This window comes from Marmota marmota, unplaced genomic scaffold, assembly GCF_001458135.2.
Source record: "Marmota marmota marmota unplaced genomic scaffold, marMar, whole genome shotgun sequence".
Classification (NCBI taxonomy): domain Eukaryota; kingdom Metazoa; phylum Chordata; class Mammalia; order Rodentia; family Sciuridae; genus Marmota; species Marmota marmota.
Window position 1 is genome coordinate 1,031,523 of NW_026000172.1, and position 24,157 is coordinate 1,055,679.

The 24,157-nt window shown below is 61.4% G+C and overlaps 1 protein-coding gene across 1 annotated transcript; it reads left to right on the top strand.

Annotated features, from left to right (window-relative positions):
- Positions 1-5: 5 nt before the first annotated feature.
- Positions 6-21,495, top strand: Atoh8 (atonal bHLH transcription factor 8; the record flags this gene model as incomplete). The annotated part of the gene is made up of 4 exons (XM_015506300.2): positions 6-191; positions 6,508-6,699; positions 8,158-8,382; positions 18,975-21,495. Coding segments are annotated over 4 exons (609 nt in total), but the record flags the coding sequence as incomplete, so codon positions are not given.
- Positions 21,496-24,157: the final 2,662 nt, after the last annotated feature.

Genomic DNA, 24,157 nt, shown 5'->3' on the forward strand with positions numbered 1-24,157 from the left:
CGACAATTTCACACGTAATTTACAATAACCACCCAGATTCTTCTGCGTCGCCTAGGAAACGGCCGGGCGAAGCGACCGCCGCCTCCTCGGAGATCAAAGCCCTGCAGCAGACCCGGAGGCTCCTGGCGAACGCCCGGGAGCGGACGCGGGTGCACACCATCAGCGCAGCCTTCGAAGCGCTCAGGAAGCAGGTACCCGCTCTTCCTCATGCCGCAGGGCGTCCGGGACCCTGAGGACCCTTGCGGGAGTGGGCCGGTGGGGGGCCGAGTGTTGCTGGCAGGGAGGGGGTGTGTTTGAACGACAGCTGTTCCGGAGCCCAGCCAGGCTTGGGCAATCAGCGTTTGTGCGGATCTTAGTTCACAAAGTGGAGGTTGGAGATCTCTGGCCCTGCAGGTCCTGGCTCCCTGGAGACCCTATCTCTGGGGCTGACTTCAGCCCACACAGTGTGATCACTTACATGAGCGAATATGTGTCTCCCGGAATCACCTGGCTCTGGGGAACAGAGTTGGGGAATACCGGAATCTTTCTCTGGCTGGGCAGGGGAGGAGGACCCTTTCCCTCTGGGAAGCTGGGTGGTTGGGATCTTGGTCCTTGGTTGGTGGCCACCAGGCCCAGAGCAGTGTGGGGTATGGTCATGGGTTGCTGAGGAACTTGCTAGCCCTGCTTCAATCCCCAGCTCTCAGCAGAAATGTCCTGTGCCCAGGGCTTGTGTCCGGGCCTGGCACCTTTGCCTGGCACCCCTAGGACCCTCCCCAGGGGCGGCTTCAGGCACTGCTGGGGGGAACCTTCCAGGAGTTTCCTCCCACAGCTGCCCTGCATCTCCTGGAAGAGCTGGGCTTCCCCCGGAGGCACTGGCTGGCTGCAGGTTCTCTCCAGGGATCTTGGGAGCTAGCTGGGGGTGAGTCTAGGGCATGGGGGCAGTCCTCAATGGACAGTGTTCTTAAGAGGCGAGGAGATCTTAACCCAGCATTGCCCACAGAGGAGGATGGTTTACAATCCCACATTTCCACTTTGGACCAAGCAGATACTGCCCTGGGCCTCCAGGCCTCTCACTTTCTTAGAGAGAAGGGGGATGTAGAAAAGGGGGGTTAAGTCTCCCCCACACCACCATGGTCCTGGGAAGTGCTGGGGTGGACTTGATGGGTGAGGTTTTTTGCTTGCTCTGAATCTGATGTGCTGTTTGATTCTGGGAAAGTTATTCAACCTGTCTGGACTTTAGCCAACCACAAAACATTTCAGAAACATCTTTTGGGGTCATACTCTCCTCTTCCTCCTGTGGGTAGGGTGGGGCAGTGGTGCCTGCGTTGGTCCATGGGAAGGACACTGAACCTTCCCAGAGAAAGGAGGCTCTGTGGTTTCTGAACCAGAGAGTCTTATTTGAGTTCATAGGAGATGTTTGGTCAGTGAGTTGGGTGGGAGTCAGGTGGCTGTCACAGACCAGGCGGGGCCAGTGCCTGTAGCACACCAGCTGGGACCCTGGGCAATGGCCAGTGGAGCTGTCAGCCCAGTCCTGGGCTCCGTGCCTGAGTGCCTGGGTAGAATAGCAGCTTGGGGTGGCCTGCGGTCCATACCCCTGGGAGGGTGGGGCTGCCCCCTGCTCACCTGCCCCCCTTGGGGCTAGGACACCCCCCCTGAGCCAGACGCTGTGTGTCCAGAATCTCATCCCTGGGGGAAAGTGAGTGGGTGCCCCGAGGCCCTCCCGCCCCCCACCGCCTTCCGCTTTCCAGGAGAGGACAGATGCTCTCGGGTGCCTGCTGCACCTCATCCGACCTGTGCTTTCATGTCTTTCGACAGTGAATTCCATCTTATTTGATTTTTTTTTTTTTTTGTACTGGGGATTGAACCCAGGGGCGCTCCACCACTGAGCTACCTACCCAGTCCTTTATATTTTTTATTTTTGAGTCAGGGTCTCACTAAGGTGCTGAGGCTGACCTTGAACTTGTGATCCTCCTGCCTCAGCCTCCTGAGTTGCTGGGATCCCAGGCGTAGGCCATTATCCATGGCTACCATCTTGTTTGATCTCACCATTCCTGTCAGGCTCGGATCAACCCATTTTATGTAAAGGAAAGCTGAGGCCAGGAGAAGGGAGGAGACTTGTCTGAGGCCACCTGGTGGGTTAGAGGAGACAGCAGTGGTCTCTGGAATGCCCCTGGGGCCAGCTCTCAGTGCCGTGGCATCGTGGCATGGGCGGACGGTGCTAGGCTGACTGACAGTGTGAGCCTGGCCTCTCACTCCAGCCCTCGTGGGGAGGCTCTGTGGGAGGGTCAGTTTCAGGGTGTCAGAAGGCCAGCCATGCCCTCTCAGGGCAAGTGAGTGTGTGCACACATTGTAGTCAGGCACAACCTGTGCACAATTCATCACGAATCCAAAGTACATGCCGACAGTGGCGGCAGCACCTGCTCCAGCCCTTTGCTGTTTGCTGCCACCATTCTGTCCCTTCCCTAGAAAGGCTGCTTAGCAGCAGTGGACACCTGCCCATGGTCTGAGGAGGGCATGTCCCTACCATGCTAGCACTGGCCTGATGAGGAGGGCCCTGGGCCTCAGAGGAGCTCCTTCCTCAAGTGGCCTCAGTCTCCCATCTATAACGGGCACTCACCACCCTGCCCGTCCAGTGGGCAGGGTACTTGGATGTAGGCCCAGGCCCCAGTGTCGGAAATGGACCCGGGAAGCTGGGAAGGCTGGAGGTGGCTCTGCTGGAACTGGGGCATTGGTTGATGAGGGCCTCCCCTGGGCTCGGGCTGGGGCTCCTTTCCCTGCATGGTTTCCTGGAACAGTGGAAAGAGCACTGGTCTGGGAGTCCAGGTGGGTTTGGAGCGGGCCTCCGCCGCTCTCTCCGCTGAGGGAAAGTTGCTTTCCCTCTCTGAGCCTCATTTGCTGAATGGTGCAAAGATTTACCTCATCCACAGCTTTTCTGCAAAGAGCCGGTTAATCAGGCGGGGCAGAGGGGCAGGGAGAGCGCATTCCTCCGCGTTTGCAAGCTCCGGGCTGGCAGGGCTGGTGTCACCCTGCAGCAGGAGTCCCTCAGTCACCTTGCTGACAGCAGTGGAGACCACCCATCCTGAGATGCTCGCCCCACTGCCCCGGTGAGTGCCTTACTGTGCGAGTCACTTAAGTCACTTGCCCCACTGTCCCGCACCCCACCCTGTGTCCCCCTCACCTGGTGACCTGAGGCCAGTAAGCTTCTGTGAGCCTTTGGCCTCTGCAGTGGCCTGGCCCCACCTTGACATGCCACTTTTCACACTCCAATGTGGGGCCTCCATGGCGCCACACAGGGCGGCCTGCAGAGCCCGTGCTACTGGCCTGCAGGGGGATCCACCTCGGCCCCTGAGCTGCTCCAGCATCCTGCTCTTGCCACTCTGCTCCTCCGTCTGCCCGAGGCCTGGGTGCTGTCCACCCTCAGCCCAAGGAGGCCGGACAGGATTTGCTTCCCATCCAACAGGAAGAGCGCCTGTGCGGGGGCTGCAGGTAGACTGTAGGAGGGGGTGGCCAGGGTGGCAGGTGGCAGGCACATGTGGTCAGTCCATGCCCCCGTGAAGGCCATGTGTGCACAGCTGGGCTGGTGCAGTGCTCCAGCCAAGTGGGACAGTGGAGGAAAGCCTAGCCTTACTGGGCAGGGGCGGGAGGGCCAGGGCCTGAGCCTCCTGAGCACTTGGCCTGTGTGTGGATGTCCATTCTCCCTCACAGAGGAATGACAGCAAAGGCTGACAGCCATGACCCTCAGGAGGTGCCTCTGTCACTAAGGAGGAGCCGAGCCAGGGCCCGGGCGACTTCCCCTGTGCTCCTGGAGTCTCCAGGGGTTCTCACCGAGTGGACACAGGGTGGGACCACAGGGGGCCTGAGGAGAGTGGCCCCCGCTTAGCACCTCCCTCACTTCTCAGTCCCACAGGGGGAAGGGGGACACCCCTTCAGGCAGTGGGGGACAGGCCTGCTTGCAGGGGCTCCACAGATGGGTGAGAGATGGGGTCCCCCCGTCCGTGTCTGCTTGCCAGGGGGTTGCTTGCCGAGCCTCTCTCCATGGGTGCCCTCCAGGATTATTATTGCCTGTCAACGGCTGCCTGTCCTCTGTCTGGAGGGACACTTACAGAGCAGACACAAGTGACCAGCATCTGGCCCCAGGGCGGTCTGGCCCCGTCTGTGGCCCTCAACCAGGATGCCCTGGATTAGTGGCTGTTGTTGTGGCCTTGTGGCCATGGGGGAGGTTGACGACGGACATGCTAAAGGTCTTTCACAGACAGGGACCTTGAGGGTTCTGAGTAGGGCACTTCACCCCAGGGACTGATGTGCGGGGACACTAGGTACTGGTGGTGTCCTAGGTCGCCTAGTGTCCGGGGGCGTAGCACTCTGGGAATGTTGCCGCCCTGGGCAGGTCCCTGCTCTGGGTTCAGGTCAGACAAGCTTCGGGACCCTGCCAGCCTCATCTGATGACCTGGGCCCCACATGTCATCTGTTTCCTTTGTGCGGATGGGACTTCTGTCTTCATCTGGGGGCATTTTTTTTCTATAGATGGACATGATACCTTTTCTCAAATTCATTTTTATGTGGTGCTGAGGATGGAACCCGGTGCCCCACACATGCTAGGCGAGTGCTCACCACTGACCTGCAGCCCAGCCCCCAGGCAGGTTTTAAATGGTCACTCTACCTTCGAATAGCTGCCAGGTCCACCAGGACTCAATCCTTGTTTTCTCCTGGTTAGACCTGGAGCTTGACAGGGCAAGGTGACAGAGTGACAAATCTGGGGCACAAGTGGCCCAGAACCGGCATGGGCCCTGCCTGCATTGACCTTGACCTCACCTGTTGCTCTGTGGTCCAGCAGTGACTCTGGGTAGAGCCCAGCTGCTCTGGGTCCCAGGGCACAGAGCAGGCTTCGCAGTGGCAGCCCCCAGAGTGGCCTCTGGGTGACAATAGGGCCACGCCTGGTCCTTGGACACTCCTGCTCCCCTCTGACACCACACACATGCAGACACCACCTCCCGGGTAAGGAGCGGGCAGAGGTGCCGGGCTGGCCCTGGGGACCCCTTCCTTGCCCAGGACTATGGTGTTGTTTGTTTGTTCAAGCTGATAAAGTCGGATTTTCTGGACTCGGGCCGGGGACAAGCAAAGCACATTGTTCTGCCAGCTTTTCTTGGATGGATCTGGAGCTGCGTCCAGGGCTGGGAGGGGGACGCAGGAGAGTTGGCTTCTCTCTGTCGCCTTGCTCCCCGCCCTGGCTTCCTAGTCGCAGGTTCCCCAGGGATCGGGCTGGGCAAGTGTCATGTCCAGGCTCAGGGCTGTTGCTGTGCACCCTCTTGGCGCCGCTGCCTTGGGGACCTCTGCAGCTCCGGCTGTGGTGATTCTGCTGACTGCTGCCAGGCCTCGCTGAGAACTGAATCTTTCACGCCCTGCGAGGGCAGACCTGCTCACGGTGTGACGCAGAGCCGAAGCTCTAAGAGATCATGCCCCTTGCCCAGAGCATGCCACTTGGCCAAGGGAGAGCCAAGAGTTGACCCTAGTGACAGAGATGCATGTGTGGTGGCATCATCAGTGACAAAAGACTTTTGAACCTGGTTCCAAACTTCCTGGAGCCACCTGGTGAAGGTGGAAGGGCCACTCATGTATCCCTTACTCCCTCATCCAGGACCTTTTTTTTTTTTTTTTTCAAAAGTTTATTTATTTATTTTTTTTGAATGCTTCTTTTTTTTTTTTTTTACTTTTTTTATTAGTTGTTGTTCAAAACATTACAAAGCTCTTGACATATCATATTTCATACATTTGATTCAAGCAGATTATGAACTCCCATTTTTACCCCGTATACATATTGCAGATTCACATCGGTTCCACATCCACTTTTTTACATACTGCCATACTAGTGTCTGTTGTATTCTGCTGCCCTTCCTATCCTCTACTACCCCCCCTCCCCTCCCCTCTCATCCAGGACCTTGAGCTCTGCAGACAAGGGCCTCCCCAGGTCACAGGGCAGCGAGCGCTAGAGCCCCAGAGCCGAGGACAGCTGGTGCTGTCAGCACACCGTGGAGGGCAGGGGCCCCTTTTGGTGTATGGCGGACGTGATGAGGTCCAGGAACGCTGCTGGACAAAGCGGGGTTGAGGTGGATCACAGAGAGGCCACTGTTGTGTTCAAGCTTAATCCTTGGGGCCTGGCAGAGGGACTTTTGTCCTTGGCACTACTGAGAGTGTGGACCAGAGGGTCTTGCTGTGGGGCCCCCGCGGCGTTGCCCTCTGTTCCCGCTCTGCTGTCCCCAGCTCCTCAGTCCGGTGATGCCATACTTCGGGGACACCACCATGCTTCTGTTCAGACTGACGAGGGGTGAGCTGAGCCTCAGGTCCCCCTGCAGCATGGGACATGGACACATCCCAGGGCTCCTCAGCAGAGGAGCCCAGGTGCTTAGCACAGCTATGGAGTTGGGTGGAGGCTCAGCCGAACCTTCCATGGCCACCCTGCTGTGCTGCCAGGCCAAGGGGTGGGGTGGGGGCGCCGTCCTGCGGCCCTCCTCATTCCTCCCCTGCCCCCAGGTGCCGTGCTACTCCTATGGGCAGAAGCTGTCCAAGCTGGCCATCCTGAGGATCGCCTGTAACTACATCCTGTCCTTGGCCCGCCTGGCAGACCTCGACTACAGTGCCGACCACAGCAACCTCAGCTTCTCCGAGTGTGTGCAGCGCTGCACCCGCACCCTGCAGGCCGAGGGACGTGCCAAGAAGCGCAAGGTAGGCGCCAGCTGCAGGGCACAGCCCCCGGGGAGGGCGGGCCCAGGGGCAAGAACTCTGGGGCCCCACGTATGCCCAGGGTTCCCATGGGGCAGACGATCACGCCGGCTCTAGGGATCCCCCACCTGGGACTGTGGGTGGGACCATCCTCTGGTGATGGAGATGCCGGGTGGCCTTGGACTATCACCTGGGGTGTCTGGGCCTGAGTTCTCGTTCCTCACTTGAGGAAGACTGTTTGTCCTGGAGCCCCTGTGACATGTGTCCTGAGTTTCCGGCAGCCCTGCTAGATGCCAGTTGTACTGGGAGGAGATCCCCCGAGCAGGTCACAGCCCAGGGACCCTCTGCTGACCTCGGGAGTGGGACTGGCCTGTGGGTGCTCTGAGGCTGTGCATGTGGGCCAGCGATACTCATCCACGCGTTCTGGGGAGGTTTGCTGTGTTGACCAAGCTAGGAGGGTACCAGGGTGACCAGTGTGGGGTCCTGGTTCCCATGCAGCTCACAGGACAGCTGGTAGACCTGCTGCAAGTGGGCGAGGGCGGCACAGTGTGGCCTGTCCTGGGGGCCCAGGAAGACCAGGGAGAGAGGGGCCCTTCCCAAGGGAGCTCCAGAGGACATCCCAGTGGAAGTGGCGTTTGAGCTGGGGTCGTGGGGACAACTCGGAGGCCACCAGGCAGATGCAGTGGGGAACAGGACTGGGGCAGAGGGAGTGCCTGTGTGGGGCTTGACGTGTTGGGAGATCTGCAGGAGGTGAGCCGCTGGCACAGCTCTGGTTTCCCAGATGGCCTGGACCCTCCACCATCTGGGTCCTATCCCCTGTGCTGGAGGGGGTCAGAGAGTGGACCCAGTGTGTCTGCGAGGAGATGCCCTTCTGCTGGCCTGCGCCTCCCCCAGGCCCTGCAGGCAGCCCCCTCTGGATCCCCCAGTTTCCAGAGGCTTCTGGGTCCAGCAGGAAGTCCTCAAGGACTCCCAGGCCCCCAGCTGTCCCCCTGGTGATTGTAGGCTGCATCCCGAGTTGATTTCACATGGGCTGATTAGAAAGGAGCCTTCAAGTGCGTGAGGGAGGAAGCCCAGAGCCTCTCCCCTGGGGAAGCAGGTGGCGTGGGCACTGTGAGCTCTGGGTGCTCAGCCCAGCATTCAGACGTCCCAGAGCTGTGGATGGGCAGCACAGGCAGCGCAGCGGGCCCTCTCTCCCCTGGCCCCTCACCTCCTGGAGCCATGGGGTCCTGGGCAGATGGAGGCTGGATGTCCAGGGATGAGGGAAGATGCCCAGCAGACCTGGGCATGGTTGCCCCTGGAATCGCCTCAGCTCTAAGATCCTCAGAGACCCCCATGCTGCTCACTGAGAGATTGAGGTGGCGGGTGATGGTTCAGTGCACCTGGAAGTCCTGGCTCTGGTCCTAGCAGTTGGATTTGTTTCCTGGCCCTGCCAGCGTTCCTGTTCTCCCCTGTTCTCCACAGGGATGTTGGGAATGCTCGCCTGCGGCCACGTTGCAGATGAGGCCCGCCTTCCCGCGTGCGGGGTGTCTGGCAGGAGGGGGCCAGTGCACACGCTCCCTCCACCCTCCGGCCTTGGCCCTGCTGCCCTTGGGTCCCAGCGGGATCTCTTCCCCTCTGTCTCCTCGCCTCCCCAACCCTGGTTTGGGGGCTGGAGCTGCACCAGGCCTGAGGTCCTCCTGCCTCCTGGTGAGTCTCCCGGCTCTGAGGAGGTGCCGGCTGACTGTGGGGAGGGGTGCGACTGTCTTAGCCCTGGCCTTTGAGGTCCCAGGCTGAGATTGCGTCCACAGTGACACATCTCCTCTGTGAAAGACCCCAGGGCCCCCTGCGGACCTGGCCCGCCTCGGGGCTGCTGGCTGTAACGGGTGCCTTCCCAGACCCCATCCTCTCACAGTTGAGATCTGACCCCACAGCCCTCCCAGGGTGGCTGTTTCTGTGTCCAGAGTCGGATTCCTTCCCAGCAGGACCCTGGTGGCCCCTGGAGCCTTTGGGCTCTCAGCCACCATTTCAGGCCCATGACCACCTTCTGGGTACCAAAGTCCCAACTGCCAGTTGTCACCCTCTCTGCCTCCCTCTATGTCCCTGGGCTGGCTTGCTGTCCCCTTCACCCTGCGCCTTGGGGACATGTGTACCACTCTGAAGCCCCAGGCTCACTGGAGAGCCTCTCTGGGCAGAGGTCTGCTCTGGGTGGAGGACTTGGAGCGAGGGGCCTGGAGCTGTGGAGGGCGTTCTGTCCCGGTGGCCCTGGCCTCCCCACACGGGGCTGCTGTGGCCTGACAGGAGCCCATCGTTTGTGTCCTAGGTGTGAGTGGCTTCATTTCCCTCCTCTGTGGCCACCCATCCGACCCCTACCCTGTGTGGGGAGCCATGGGGTCTTTCCCCCTCATGTGAGGGGCGGCTTCTGTGGGAAGCTGTGCAGAGGTGGGGTGAGGGGCGGAGCACCTGGAGGCAGGATAAGATGCCATCAGGCCATGCCCCAGGGAGGCCTGACACCCTCCTCCTGCCCGGCACCCTCTCAGCTGGTGTCCACCCCCAGAGGGCAAGATGTGTGGGTCTTCCAGCTCCCCAGGCACCTCCCTCTCTCCCGTGGCAGCCAAGAGGACCCTCCTGTGCCAGGCACAGTGGGGATGGGAGTTTGCCACATGCTTTGTGCCACTCAGTGGCTGTGGACACTAGGGCCTGGTGTGTCTGGGAACCAGGAGTGGCCGGGGTGAGAGAAAGGGAAAGCCAACGGGAGAGTTGCTGCTCCTCACACAGGCGGTCAGGGCTGTCAGGAAAGGTGACAGGGTGGCCCAGGTGGCCGGAGGAAGGGGAGGTCCCTGGCGCCCTGCTGGGCCTGCAGGGGAGGGGGAGCCAGACGAGACCCTTCCTCCAGGGGCCTGCTCTGCCTCTCTGGTCTGGATCAGCCTGGGGTCTCCCGTCACCCTGGCCTTGGGCAGGCCCTGGGACAGAGTCCTGGCCCTGCCGGCTGTTGACACTGAGCTCCGGCTTCTCTGCGAGGCTGTCCTCATGGCCTCCTGGAGCTGCAAGGGCATCTCCTATCTTTCCCTGGAGACTCCCACGGGCTGGCTTATCCCTGTCCCTTTCCGCCAGAGCCACGCCATGAGCCGGGGGCCCACAGTGCATCTGTGTTGGCATCGAGCTCGTGAGAGTGCGCGAGGAGGGCGACAGCCTGTCTCAATCCGCTTTCTAAGGCTGTGACGGAATGCCGTGGGCTGGGTGGTTTATAGAGAACTGAGGTTTATTGAGCTCAGGCTCTGCAGCCAGGTGTTCAGGAGGCAGTGCTTGCAGCTGTGAGGCCTCAGGCCACCGCCTAACCTGGCCAGAGTCACCAAGGCAAGATCCCAAGCCTGCCACATGGCCCTGCTTCCCTCAGAAGGCCACTGACACCATCGCTGGCCACCCTGATGACCTCGTAGCTGCAAATCCACACCCACGAGTGTGGGGACGGGGCATGTCTTCCCCCTGGGGGGGGGGTTCTCTCCCTCTGGGCCTCCCAGGACGCCAACTCAGGTCAGAGCCCTGTTGGAGGCCCCTGTGGTCAGAGGCTGCCCAGCAGAGATGGCGGGAGGAGAGGTGGCCTGGAGAGCAGGGGTGCCCAGAGACATGCAGCTTGCACAGGCCCCGGGCAGGTCCCCGCAGCCACTCCTGGGGCGTCTGAGGATTAGGGCAGCAGGCAAGACTTGCTCCCCACATCTAGGCTGCCCGGACTTGGGATGGGAGGGGACCGGCATCCTGCTGCCCAGGACACCTGATGCAGTGACACCTGATATCCAGGACCAGGACCAGCCAGGCTCTCCGTGTGCCTCACTGACCCCTCCAGCCTCCCAGAGGAGATGGTGGACGGAGGCCGGGAGCCTGGGAATGTGCCTGGGTCACCCAGCCAGCAGGTGCGGGCCTGCCTCCCACGTGGACACGGTGGGTAGGAGGGTCTCCTTCCCAAGTCCTGTGGGGAGGGATTGAGCTGAACCCCACTTGCTCAAGATGCCCACAAGGCTGTGCAGCAAGGAGGGTCGGAGACTCCGTCTGATGCCCTCTGGTCATAAAACCTGGATGCTGAGCAGGGCCCTCTCCGGGGCCGCCCTGGGGGGAGGCTGGGGTGCTGCCCCTGCTGCAGTCAGGTCCCCACCGTCTCCCCAGGGCTGGGTGGGAGTGGAAGCCCATTGGACATGGGAGGCCCCTCTGCTGCCCCTGTACCACTCTCAGGAGCCCGGAGCGCGGAGCGCGGGCACCTCTGTGAGCCAGGTTCCCCTCTGGAGGCCACAGGCTCGGTAGCACTGGGCCTGGTATGCTGGAGAGGGCTGCCTATGGGGTGGGAGCTGGTTCCAGAGAGCCCTGGGGTTCTTCAGGTCTCTGGAGCACTCAAGGGACATGAGCCTACACCAGGAGGCCCTCTGCAGAATCAGGAGACAAAGGAACCGCAGAGCCATGGGTCCAGACAGCTGCACTACAGTCTCAGCACTGGCACTTCTTGCTGTGTGACCTTAGGCCTGTTAGTGAACTCTCTGACCCGGCTCTCATCTGTGAAATGGGAGTGCACACATACACCTTCCTTGCCACACTATGAGAGGACTGAAGGAGGTCCACACAAGGAAGGGCTGGGAAGGCTCAGTGAATTTCTGGAAATTCAGGCAGAACCCAGGAGGGTAGGCCTGGAGGGGGACAGGTGCTGACCAGCCAGGAGGCAATGAGGACTGAGGTTCTGAGTGGAGGCTGCGTCTTCTCTAGCACTGCAGCGCTAACCTGTGCTGCCCTGTAAGTGGGGCTAAGGTGCCGTGTTCTCAAGGCCCTGACTGCAAGGGCCTGGGTTCCAGAGTGTGCTGCAGGCCTCGGGTCTCCTGGGCTCCAAGATCCGGCTCCTCTGGTCCTGGGCCTGTGCCCGGGAGGTCCCAGCACATGCCCACCCTTATGTAAGCAGCCCCAGGCGGCTCGGAGACTCGGTGGCTAGGCGCCGGAGCCAGCAGCCCAGGCGGCGGAGGGGTGGGCGAGGCATCCGCGATCGGCACCCCCCAGGGCTGGGCCGCCAGCGAGGCCTGACACCGGGTCGGTCACCCGGCGGGCGGCCTGGGCTGCAGCTGGGGCCTGGCTCGGCTGGGCCTGTGGTTTTGATTAGCGGGGCTGCGAGGCGGCTGCCGGGCGGGGAGCTGGGAACAGCGGGTCCCCCGCCCCCCGCAGCCCAGACTCCAGATGTTCCAGCGCTGGCTGGGAAGGCCTGCTGGCGCCACGGAGGGCAGAGGGCAGGGGAAAGCACGCGAGCTGGAAGCCCAGGCCCTCCGTCACCGCGGCCTTGGCAGCCTGCCCGGCCTGCGCTGGCACATTCCCCAGCTCTCCCCGGCCATCTGTTCCCAGAAAGCCGTTCAGAGCCGTCGTCACTCAGCGTCCAGCAGCGCGAGCAGCTGGTTTGGAGCAGCAGGGAAAACCGTGCAAAAGGTCCTTTGTGAGCCCAGGCTGCTGGGGAGCCGCGGGCGGCGTCCTCCGGGCGCCCACTCCCCTGCGCTGGCTCTGATTTCTGCTCCAACCCTCTTCTTTCTCTCTCACGCCAGGTGTGACTCCCTCCTCCCTGGTGGCAGGGCCACCTTGTCGTTCTGCTGCTTGCTGCCTGGCTCCCCCTCCTTTTCCTCAGAGCTGGTGGAAGGGCTGGGTGTCCTCAGAGCTGGGCTGGAGGGGACGGGCAGGTCAGAATGTGCCTGCTGATGGCCACGGTGGGGCTGCCCATCGGGGCCGAGGTCCTGGAAAGCAGCGTGGTGGCAGATGTGTCCACCCAGCACCCTGACCCCCCACACACAGGGGGGCTGAGGTGGGGAGGTGCGGCCCCCACTGGCCCCCAGAGAATGGCCGCCTGCACAGACACAGAGGCCACGGCTGATTGCAGCATGACACGGAGCCTTTTTTAAGACCCGGTTCTGCCACTGTCGCCAGCACTCCTGGGAACCTGGCCTGGAGTCTGGGCACCTCCCGGGCAGCCATGGGCTGTCTGTCCTGGCTCCAGGGTCCTGGGCAGGGCTGGCAGCTGGGAGCTGGCCTGGGGGTCCAGGTCCAGTGCAGGGGGAGGCTCCTGGTGCTGGAGGTGGGTGGGCACAGGCGGGGCATGGCCGGGCTCCCCTCCTCCTCAGCCCCTGTCCCTCTCCGCCCCTGGCCGCTCCCCACCATCCGCTCCCCCTACCCCAGGAGTGCAGGAAGCGCCCTGTGCTCAGGCCCATGCCCACTCCTGCCTGCTCTCTGCTCCCAGGTCCACCTGGGGGCCCAGCAGCCCTGCATGTCCAAATGTTTATGTTTAGCACAACCTCAGGCTGAGGGTCTTGCCGCCATGGGCCCAAGCAGCCTCTGGGCTTAGTCTGCAGTGGCTCTTAGCAGTGCCCGGGGCAGGTGCCTGGCCCCAGGGTCCTAACCTCAGGGGCCCTGTTCACTCCTCAAGGGTTGTTCAGCCAGCTCCTGGGGCTGCCCAGGGACCAGCGGCTCAAAGCATGGACTGTGAGCTCACTGGGCTGTCTACGCCTGCTCCTTGAGAAGCTGGTCTCCACGGGCCTCAGGGAGGAGGACCTGGGAGAGGAGTGGCCATGGCCTCCAGACCCTGGGACAGCATAGTGCTGGCCTGGTGACACAAAGTCGCATTCCAGTCCTGAGGTTTTCAGGGATATGGCATGGTGAAAGGACAGGGCTGCCTCCCCTGGAGCCTGGAGCCCCTACCTGGTGGTGGGAGGCCCTACTGCCCAGTCTTCCAGCTGGCCTCTCCTATAGCCTGCCCCAGCCCACTGGGGAGCACCCTAGAGGCCAAGTAGCTGTGCATCCCCCTGCAGGGCCCTCCACTCTTCCCAGGACACAGGCCACTGATCCCCCTGACCCCCACCCGAAGTTCTGCTGAGGGGCTCCTGCCCCACGCGTCTGCTTAGGGTCCCTAAGCAGGCGCGATGGGGCCAGACTTCTTGGGACACCTGACAGTCCCCTGAGCGACCTGCCCCAGCTGGTCACTCCTGTGTCCCAGTTTACCCTCCGGCCACTCCGAGGTCCTTGCCCAGAGGGGCTATTTTGGGCCTCTGTGCTCGTCGCCCCATCTGTCTGTGAATTCCTGCTCCTCCTGGGAGGTGCGGCTCCTCCTGGAAGCCCTCCCTGACCCTGTGGCTCCCTCCCTGACCACACAGGGCCAGTGGGCCTCAGCACGGTGGTGTACGGGCCTAGCGGGGGCCAGGGGGCAGCACGGGGCTCCAGCCAGGAACTTTGGGGTCAGCACAGGGGTGTGTGGGTCCAGCAGGGAGGACTTGGAGTTGGCACAGGGGTCTAGCAGGGGAGACTTGGGGTCAGCACACGGGTGTGTGAGGTCCAGCTGGGGGGACTTGGGGTCAGCACAGGGGTCCAGCAGGAGGGACTTGGGGTCAGCACAGGGATATGTGAAGTCCAGCGGGGGGGACTTGGGGTCACCACAGGGGTCCAGCAGGGGGGACTTGGGGTCATCATAGGGGTGTATGGGGTTCAACAGGGGGACTTGGGATCAGCACAGGGGTGTGTGGGTCCACTAGGGAGGACTTGGGGTCAGCACAGGGATCCAGCAGGAGGACTTGGGGTTGGCACAGGGGTCCAGCAAGGGGGACTTGGGGTCAGCACAGGGGTGTGCAGGATCCAGCAGGGGGACTTGAGGTCAGCACAGACGTCCAGTGGGGGGACCTGCGGTGGGCACAGGGTCCGGTGGGCCCCAGTGGAAGGGACGTGTGTGGTGGCGTGTGTGTGCTATGAGACCCTCTCTCCCAGAGCTCACTGTGCGTTCTGACGTTGTCCTGGGATTCTCACGTGGCCTGTTCCACGGTACTGCCTGCTGGTGGCTCAGTGCACCAGTGACCCCTGTCCTCCCACTGCAGCCCCCGGTCCCTGTGCTGAAGGCAAGGCTGTAGGGGATTGTTAGGGGTGTCACCCAGTCAAAAAGTCCCCAGGCCCCCTGCTTGTCCCTTGTTCCTTTGAATTAGCAAAAAAAAAAAAAAAAAAAAAAAAAACCTGTTTCAAATAACAAACCCTGAGCACCAGCTGAGTCTACCGGGGGCCCACACACCTCATAGTTCAGAAACCTGAAGGGAGAGGCTTCACCCTGAGCTCCGAGGCCTCAGGCCTCTCCTGCTCTGCCTTGTGACTGCACAGTGGCTGCCAAAGTACTGGGGCTTTCGTCTTCCAGGGACATCCAGAATCAGGGTGGGGCCTTGCTGGGAGGAGCATTTCCTTTCTCCAGGGCATGAGTCCTGCACAGATATTCCTGGTCTTCCCTGAAGAAGCGATGCTGCCCTTGAACCTGAGAGAAACAGCCCAGGAGAGCAGGTAAAGCAGCCACGAAGCTCACCCCCGAGGGTGGCCCTGATACAGCAGGTGGTGGTCTTTCCCCCCTGCCAGCTGCTCAGTCCCCACCAGCCTTCTCTCATTGCCTGTGTCAAGGTCACAGGATCAGGTGGCCAGGTCTGGCCTCTGCACTGTGCTTTACAGACTACAGAGTGCCCATGCCTGTCGATTTCTCAGGCCACACCTCCTGGGCATGCTAGTTACCAGGGGCAGGAGAAGTGTTGAGGTCACAGAGTCACAGGGCTGGGCACGGTCACCCCTTGTCTCCTCTCTTGAAGGCCCGGCCCGAGCCTCTGGGCTGTCCTATCGGGGTCCGGTGGCCTCAGGTGCAGCCTTCCGGGTAGAGGAGGCTCCAGGAACAGCTGCTGGCCAGCCCTGGAGGGGGCTGCGGTGGTGGTGGGGGATGTATTCTCCCCTCTGTTGACCTACACAGCAGATTCCAGACTTGCCCTCACCCCCTGGCTGCCCGTGTGGCCAGCAGAGGGCTGGGCCTGCCTCTGCGGCCTGCCAAGGGACCCTGTAGGTCAGCGTGAGCCAGCAAGTGAGCGTGGCGTCCTCAAGAAGTGGCAGCTCTGAGCACTACTCCCTCACTCTGTCCCTGGGCCCTGGGAGGACCTTGGGGGCACGGGGGGGGGGGGCAGGCGGGAGGACCGCTAGTCACAGCACAGTACTTCAGCAGGGGGGTCCATGGGAGGGACCAGGACAGTGCTCTCCAGCAGGAGCTGGGGGTTGGGCTGGAGCAGGCCCTCACCGTCCTGGCTGGGACAGCAGGGACCTCACCACATGCCTGTGGGCAGGGCCTCCAGTCAGGCTCGGGGACAGCGTGGGAAGTGTGGGTGCTCAGTGGCCGCATCTCAGCACAGGAGGTTGCAGCTACTGACCCTCAGCCCCAGCCCCATCTGAGTGGCATTTGGACCTCCAGCTAGGGTTGTTCCTCTGTCACCTGACCCGGAGCTTTGGCCACATGCCTTGGCCTCAGTAAGTGAGGAGTTTCACTGCTGGGCACGTCCCAGGTGGGGACCCTCCATGGGGACTGGGCTGCCCCTGCTTTGCACGCTGTTCACAGCTCACCCACGCTGAGGTGCGTCTCAGCACTTCCCTGGGGTGACCGTGCCACATCTTGCTTACCCACTCGTGGGTTCCTGGGTACCACCTGCGGCCTTTTTAAAACTGTGGGTTTTATTTATTTTGAACCCAGGGGTGCTTCATCACTGAGCCACGAACCTGGCCCTTTTTATATTTTTATTTTGAGACAGGGTCTCGCTGAGTTGCTGAGCCTGGCTTTGAACTCTCAATCCTCCTGCCTCAGCCTCCTGAGCTGCTGGGATTAAAGGTGTGGCCACTGCACCTGGGTTAAAGCTGTATTCATGTTTTTAAAAAGACTTGGTTGAAAGCCAGCTGGTGGAGGAAGGTCCAGTTCTCTACTTCACGGCACACCAGGCCCCCACACCAAGTCACACCAGGGTGTGACTTGACCATCGTAGATGTATTTGCCGCTGACCGGGGAGCACTCCTGCCGGGCCTGTTTTAAACATGAGAAACCAGGCTTGGTTGGAGAGGCCAGCAGCCTGCCCAGGGCCCCGAAGCTGCCTCTTGGACCACGAGCGGCATTCAGCGCCAACCTGAACCTCTCTGTGGCCCAGTTGTGGCTGTGCTGAGGTGGAGGCGGAAGGACCTTCAGTGCTCCCGAGCCTTCCCCATGCCCTCCCTGATTTTCTATTGGGTTTTAGTTGTAAGACCTCCTTTGAGATCTGACTGCTCTTTTGGGACAGACCAATTAAAAAAAGGAAGAAGACTCAGGGTTTCTGGCCCCGGGTGTTTTCCAGCATACACAGGCTGACTCCAGATTGAGATGGGTGGAGCGAACAGGGGACAGGTTACATCACATGGGAGACAGGACAACTAGTTTTTAAATGCCCACAAAGTGGTGGAATTGCCTGCGATGCACAGACCAGGTGGAGGGGAGCAGCACATCTACGCCCCACCTGGGCGAGCCCACGGTGGTGAGGGATCAGCAGGACAGGGACAGCGCACAGCGTGCAGAATGCTCCAGTGCACAGGTGGGTCCAGGCTTCCCGGGTGAAGGCCCATCGCTTGGCTGGCTGGGGTCCAGGCTCAGCCATGCGGCGGCTGACAGTTGACTTTAGCAGCAGGACTGTGTCCTGAAGAGCACCTTCCTGCCTGTCCTCACTGCAGGACTTTCCAGAGCCTTCCCTGTGATATTATGCCTGGTGACCGCCCAAGATGGGCAGGGGTCCGTGGTGCCCAGACGCGTGGGATGCCCCCTGGCTGGCGATCTGCAGTTCACTCTCCCACTCCCTCCAGCTGTGCAAGGAGGGCATTAATGCACAGAGAAGGGGAGTGGGTTACCCGAGGTCACGCAGCAGGTTAATTGTTAATTGCAGAGAAGGTCCTGGGGTTGAGGCCTCGCGTGCTCTTCCTGTCACGCCTCATTTGACCTCAGACTCCCTGGGTGGACATTGTGCTGGTTCCTGGTGGAAGCAGGAGCTGGCCAGGCAGGTCCAACGCAGACACCAGAGAGAGGGTGGGCCCCGGGCGGACAGCCGAGGCTGGCCGCCTTCCCTCACGGGTGGAGCCTGGCTGCAGCGGGGTCTGCACCACCAGGGCTTGCGGCTGGCGCCCGGCTCCAACCGGCCAGCCTTCCACTCCTCCCCAGACCACAGGCGGCTGGAACCGCACGCAGGGGAGCCCGCCCAGGCAGCCAGCTGCGAATCCCGTGGAGCATAGACCAGGGCCATCCCCGCGGGTCTCCCTTCCGCTTCCTGATCCTCCCCCTCAGACAGAGAATCAGAAAGCAGAGTCCTGTGGGGCCAGCCAGGAGCCTCAGCCACCGCTGCCCTCCCGCTGCCCCTCCACCCCCTGGCTCTCGCCTGGCCTAGACTCGCATGGCTCCTGGGCCCCGGCTTGGCTGTGGCCTGCAGGTTCCGAGAGGCTGTCCAGGGTCTGTGGTGAGCGGCTCCTCCTGTGCTCGTGGCCTTTTTGCAGCAGGGCAGCCCAAGTGCCCATCAGGGTCGAGTCCTGGTGCTGCCAGGCCGGCACCTCTGCCAGAGCCTGTGGTGCCACCTGAGGGCCCTGAGAAGTGGCCATGTGGCTGTGCAGAGGCTCTGCCCACAGGCACGTGGCCTGTGCTCAGGGCTGTGGCAAGCTGTCTCTGTGCAGCTCTGCCTGGGCATGCTGTGCCCTGAGGGACACAGGGTGTTCTTTCTGGGTTCCGGGTGGATTTGGAGCCTGGCAGAGCCTCCTGCTGGCCCTGGCCTCCCCAGAGGCCTGTAGCCCAGACCCCTCCTCCTGTCCCTTCTTGGTGATGAGGCACCTGACAGTACTAAGTCCAGCTGCAGAGAGGAGAGCCGGAGGTCAGGGCTGCTGGCTCTCAGGTGCCCCTGGCTCCTCCCTGGAGGGCCCATGGGCTCTGGGCCTGTCCCCGGGTTAGGGCTCCACAGGCTAGACCCCGTTTCTCCTGCTCAGAAGAAAGCTGGGGGGTATTGATCTGCCCCAGCTGTGCCGTCTGACAGAGGGGGAGACGTCAGGAAGTGTATGAGGTCACAAGCTGACCACCCCTGGTGGGTCTTCTGACCCCTGTGGGGGCTCCTGCATGAACAGTGTGGGAGGAGCCCCTGGCCATTCCTGTGGGGCCTGCAGGGGAGCCCCACCGGGCGGCACGGCCCCACTCAGGCACCGTGGAGGCGTGTCCTGGGGATCCTGGTCAGCACAGCCTGATCCCTGGGGCTCTGGGCTCTGGCTCCCTTCACCCAGACCAGCATGCTGCATTCAGGGCTGCCAGGCCAGAGTGGGGAGAGCACGAGGTGGGTGCTGGAGGCTCCCCATTTACCCCATGGAGCAGTCCCTGGCCCAGCCACCAGAGGCCTGAGTCCCCAGTCAGCCGAGGCCTGAGCACCTGGCGTGGGGTCAGGGAGGTGCCTCTGACCACTGGTTGTGTTTTCCAGGAGTGACTGGCTGCAGACCAGCTGGGACACCGTGGTGGCCTCTTCCAAGAGTGAGGAGAAGGTGGACACACGAAGCCAACCTCGTCCCTCTGCAGGATGCTCTGGGTCGGCCCCCACGCCCCTCAGGGCTGTCCAGGCTGGGCAGCCTGCCCCGCCCTCCTGCCCTCTGCCTGGCGGTCACAGTGCACTTTGCCCTCTGCCTGTGGGAGGCCCAGTCTTCCTCCCGCTCAGGTCTGGAAGCTCTTCGGCTGCAGAAGTTCATTGCCAAAGATTCAACAGAGACACCGAGCACAAGGGGCTGAAGCCCAGCAGCCAAAGGCCACATTGTGGCTCTGTGGCCTTCGTCCCTCCTGTTGCCAGAGTCCACCTGTCTCAAGCCAAAGATGAGCCAGCAACTCCACCGGGAGCCTGAGAAACAGAGGGACAGGGTGACCCTCGAGAGCACTTGGCCCACAGAGCCAGTGCGGTCCACACAGGGCCCTGGGCTGGCGAGTTCAGGAGAAGCCTTCTTGGGCCTGGGAGGGAGGCAGGGAAGGGGCCAAGGTCCCTTCCCTTGCTGCCCCACCCTGGCCACCCAGACTCTGGCCCTGAGGAGTGGCTGGGGAGAGGTGGCATGCTCTAGCCGGGCACTAGCCCAAGGCCACCTGCCCAGGGGACATGCACGCTGGTGGCCCTGCCATCTCCCCAGGCTTCCTTGATGCAACGAGTGGCGGCCTGCAGAGGCCGGTGGTCTGTGGCAGGCCAGGTGGGAGGGGGAGGACGACGGGACCAGGCGATGGCCGCGTAGGGAGGGTACCTAGGCCGGGGCCAGCGCCCTCTTAAGCTCACAGGCCAAAGCTGCTCACATGTGTTCAACCATCTGCTTCAAATTGAAGTAAAAGCCCGACATGTAAAGCACACTCCTGCTGTGCCCAGCGGATTCTGTGGCTGGGAAGCTGGGGACAGGGTGGCCTCATCTGAAGGTGGAGGGCCCGAGGGTGGGGAGCATGAGGGCAGAGGATCCACGTGGCCTTGGCCAGGAGTGTCAGGAGGGCAGGATGCCTGACCCGGGTGAGGAGCCCCACGCTTTTGCCTCGCAACCTTCAGAGGGTCCTTTGCTAGAGACTGAGCCCAGGAGACCAGCCAATCCGTGACAGTGCCCGTCCTCAGATCAGGATGGCCTCACTTAGGACCCTGTACTCGAAAACCGTTCCTGGTCCTATTGCCAGGCCCAGTCCACCCTCCTTGGGTGGCCTGAGACCAGACAGTGAAAGCCCACCGCAAGGAGGGAACCGAGGTGCGATATAGGAAAGGACTGCCCAGGGGAGGTGGGGCCAGGGGCAGTGGCATGCAGCCACGCTGGCTGACCCTCACTGAAGTCCAGCTACTCCCTGGGCCTCCAGGGGCATTTCCAGTTGGCTGAGGACTTGGCCTCAGCATCTGTTGTGTGTGTGTGCACATCTGCTCTGGGTCATCAGGCACAGGCCATGGGGTCGAGGGCCGTCTCTGGAGCCCACAGGGCCTCTGTGGGTGTGTCCACGAGCAGCCCACCTGTGCACACAGCAGCCTCCTGCCCCCAACCCCAAGGCCAGGAAGGAGCGCCTTGGGAGTGAGCTGCCCCTGAAAGCCAGCTTCACAGCCCCCAATGCTGGGCTGCCCTGGGCTGCTTCTCACCTTGGGCCTTGGGAGGACCTAGAGAGAGGGCTGCGTCCTGGAGCAGGTGGCTGCCTCCGCGTGCTCTGTGCCTGTATCTTGCCACCCCCTGTGTCCCAGTCTTACCCAGGTGACTCCACTCTCACTGTTTGCCTTCCCCCAGGCCGGGGGGGGGGGTTGCTCCTGGGTGAGTCCCAGGGGCCACAGGGCTCTGCAGGGAGCTGTAGCCACTCACGGCCCTTCTTGCCCCAGGGCTGGGCTGGTCCTGGGCAGACTCCAGTCAGGTGACTGCAGTGGTCAGGACAGGCGACTGCAGTGGTCAGCCACACTTACCTGCCAGGGGCTGGACAAAGGCTCCACTGGTCTCCCTCCTCCTAGGCAGCTTCCTGACCACAGAGGGCCATTGCCAGCAGCCAGGTGACACGCAGCCTGGTCTCTCAGAGCCAGACCCAGGGGACTGTTCCCAGGTCTTCGCCCATGCCCACATCCTGATGCCTTCTGCAGCCTGGCCCCAGGGAGGCACAGAGGGCCCTGCCCAGTGCCCTGCAGGTCTCACCTTCCTCTGGGTCCCCCTGCTGGTCCCTGGGAACCAACAGACTGCCTCCCCTGAGCCAGCCTCCCCAGGGAACCCCGATGGGTAAGTACTGACTTTCAGAGACCCATGGACGTGGGTCTGATCCCGGATGTAGTAAGAAGTCCTAAGGGAAAAGATGGGCCCATGCATCTCCAAGTTCTCGGAAGGACCTCGTGTCTGGTTTTGTCTGGGGACTGGGGCTGGAACTTGGACAAGACCACTGAGCTGCATCCCCAGCCCTCCAGCGGACCTTGGGAAGCGGCTTGGGTTTTTGCTCTTGGATGGTGAATTAAAGGATGGAAACTACGGAGCTCACTCACTTGGGAGTTTCCTTTCTTCCACAAATATCACCAAAGGCTTCATTCATCCAAACCCTGAGAGAGAGGAGCCCGGCAGGTGGCCTTGTAGAAGTGGGAGGGAGACGTGTGGGAGGGACTCTCTGCTTTCCGCAGCTGGGCCTTGAGAACTGATCTCTACAGGGGACAGTCACCCTGCTCAGGAGCCTCCTGGTTATCCAGAGTGCGGGGTGGGCTCAGGCCCTGCCCCTGCAGCTGCGTCCTGCAGCCCCCTGCGGTAGCTCTTCCAGGGGCCTCCTGCTGCTGGACCCTCCCATGCTGTAGGCCACTGCTCAGCATGGCCTTGAGCTGGTCTCATGGCTCCTGAGGTTACACCATAGGGACGTGGTCAAAGGCCCATGAGCGGCTATGGGGATGCCTCCTGTCTCTGCCCCTGGTCCCCCAGGCCAGGGCAGGTTGTTTACAAGGCCCCTGCCCCGGCCCAGTGCCTCAGTCTCCGGCCCAACCAGCTCCCTGGCTCTGGGGAGGACAGAGAAGCCCTGCCTGACCCCACAGCAGTGACCGAGGCCCAGGACCTAAGGATCATCCTTCCTTTTCTCATATAAACAAAAACATGTCTACCCCACTCCCGAGGGAAGAAGGTGGGCACCCACCCAGAGCCCCAGGACTGGGGACTGGCCTCCCACAGCTCTGGCTTGGACTTTCAGAGTGTCACCGCCCCTCTGCTGGTGACCGTCCCTCTCTGCCCTGTCTGCTTGAGGGGACCCGAAGCTCTCTGCCGAAGCACCCGGCACAGGACAGAGGTGTGTGGAGGGTTCTGCTGACGTAGTTGGTAAGTGTCCACACCCACAGAGCAGGGAACCTGGGGCTCGTGGCATGTTCCCATCCCTGAGCTCACTTCTGGGCAGCACCTAGTCCCAAGTTGGCTCCCAGTTGGTGTTCAAAGCCTGTCCTTCATTCTGACACCCTCCCTAGTCACCACTGAACCCAGGCCTGTGAGCGGTGGTGGCCAGTGGACAGGTGAGGAGCAGCCAGAATGGCCAGCCGGGCAAGCTGCTGGGGCTCCGGGAAAGTCGGGTGTCCTGGGCAACAAGTAGCACCAGCAGTGATCCAGAGCAGCAGAGGGGCAGCCTTGGGAAGGAGGAGCAGAGTGTGCCTCGGGCCACACCCGCAGGCCAGGTCCCTGCCTGGCACCTCCACAGCCCCTGGGCAGGCAGCAGGCGGGCTTCACCTCCAGCCTTGATACCAGAAGCTTCTGGAGAAGACCTCTTGTACACATGTGTATGCTCACACACACAAACACAGACTCTCTCTCTCTCTCTCTCTCACACACACACACACACACACACACACACACACATTATCACACACTTTTTCTTTTTTTTAATAAAGAACTAAAAATATTGCCAAGTCCCCAAATGGAGAAATTTCTATTTTTGGAGAAGACAGAACAAAAAAGCAAGTTTTTAGGAACGCTTTGGGATAGCTATGACCTTTATTCTAACATTTAGAATCAGGGCAAGTGTTGGACAAAGTTTCGGTGCCTCGTCCAGGTGCCCAGGAGGTCCCCCGGAGCTCTGGGGAGGAGCACTGAGGGGGACGCCTGCTGAGAACACAGGGTTCCGCACTTTCTCATGGGGTCCCACAGAGCAAAGCATCCCCTTTGTAAGGCCCCAAAAATTCCCACCACAGGACGCTCACTTAACTTTGTGACTCAGTGTCTCTCAAATTTATTGGGGTGCATAGTCTTTTTTAAAAACTTCTATCATGGTAAAATAAATACACGTGAGATAATGTCAGTTGAGCCATTTGTTTTAAAAAAATATTTTTTTCGTTGTAGATGGACACAACACCTTTGTTTATTTCTTTGTCTTTATGTGGTGCTGAGGACGGATCCCAGTGCCCCCCAAGTGCTGGGCAAGTGCTCACCACAGAGCTCCAATCAGCCCCAATTCAGCCATCTGTAACTGTGTCTCAGGAGCAGTCAGGACATTCACGTGGCATGTGATCATCTCCTCTCCAACCCTGGTCATCAGAAACAAGAACTGTGCCCGCTCAATAGTGGTCCCCTTCTCCCTCCACCCCAGCAAGGCCACACTGCCCTCTGCCCCTAATCGTGCCTCTTTTAGACACCTGTGCGTGGACTGTGCAATGCGTCTGTCCTTCTCTGTTGGGCACAAGGACAAGGTCCACCCTGGTGTGGCAGGCATCACAATTTCATCCCTTTTACAGCCCGTGTTTTTCTGAGTGGACAAGCCTTGTCTTGTTCACCCTGTAAATGGCCAGTGCTTATTCTTAATGTCACCACGGACCTCTCGTGGACCACCAAGGGGGTTCCTGGAACACGCAGTGGGACCACTGGCTCCTGGAGCTGGCAGCATGTTTGGATTTGGCGTTGCCCAGCTCACAGAGGGCTGCGGTGTCTTCAAACTCAAGGCGGAGGCTAGTGCCCTGAGAGGGCAAGGGCTGTGTGGCCACCCGCGGGGCAGCAGGGCAGGACGTCCTCCGCATCCCACCAGGCATGCCCCCCCACCCCGGCAGACCCACAGCTCCTCGGCACTGGTGCCATCTGTTGGGGCTGCCGTCCCTGCCTTTGAGGACAGACCTGGACAGGAGCCAAGCCTGAGGGCAGCAGCTGGCTGGAGGCCCTGGCCCCCTTCTGGCAGGCTCAGAGGTCCAGG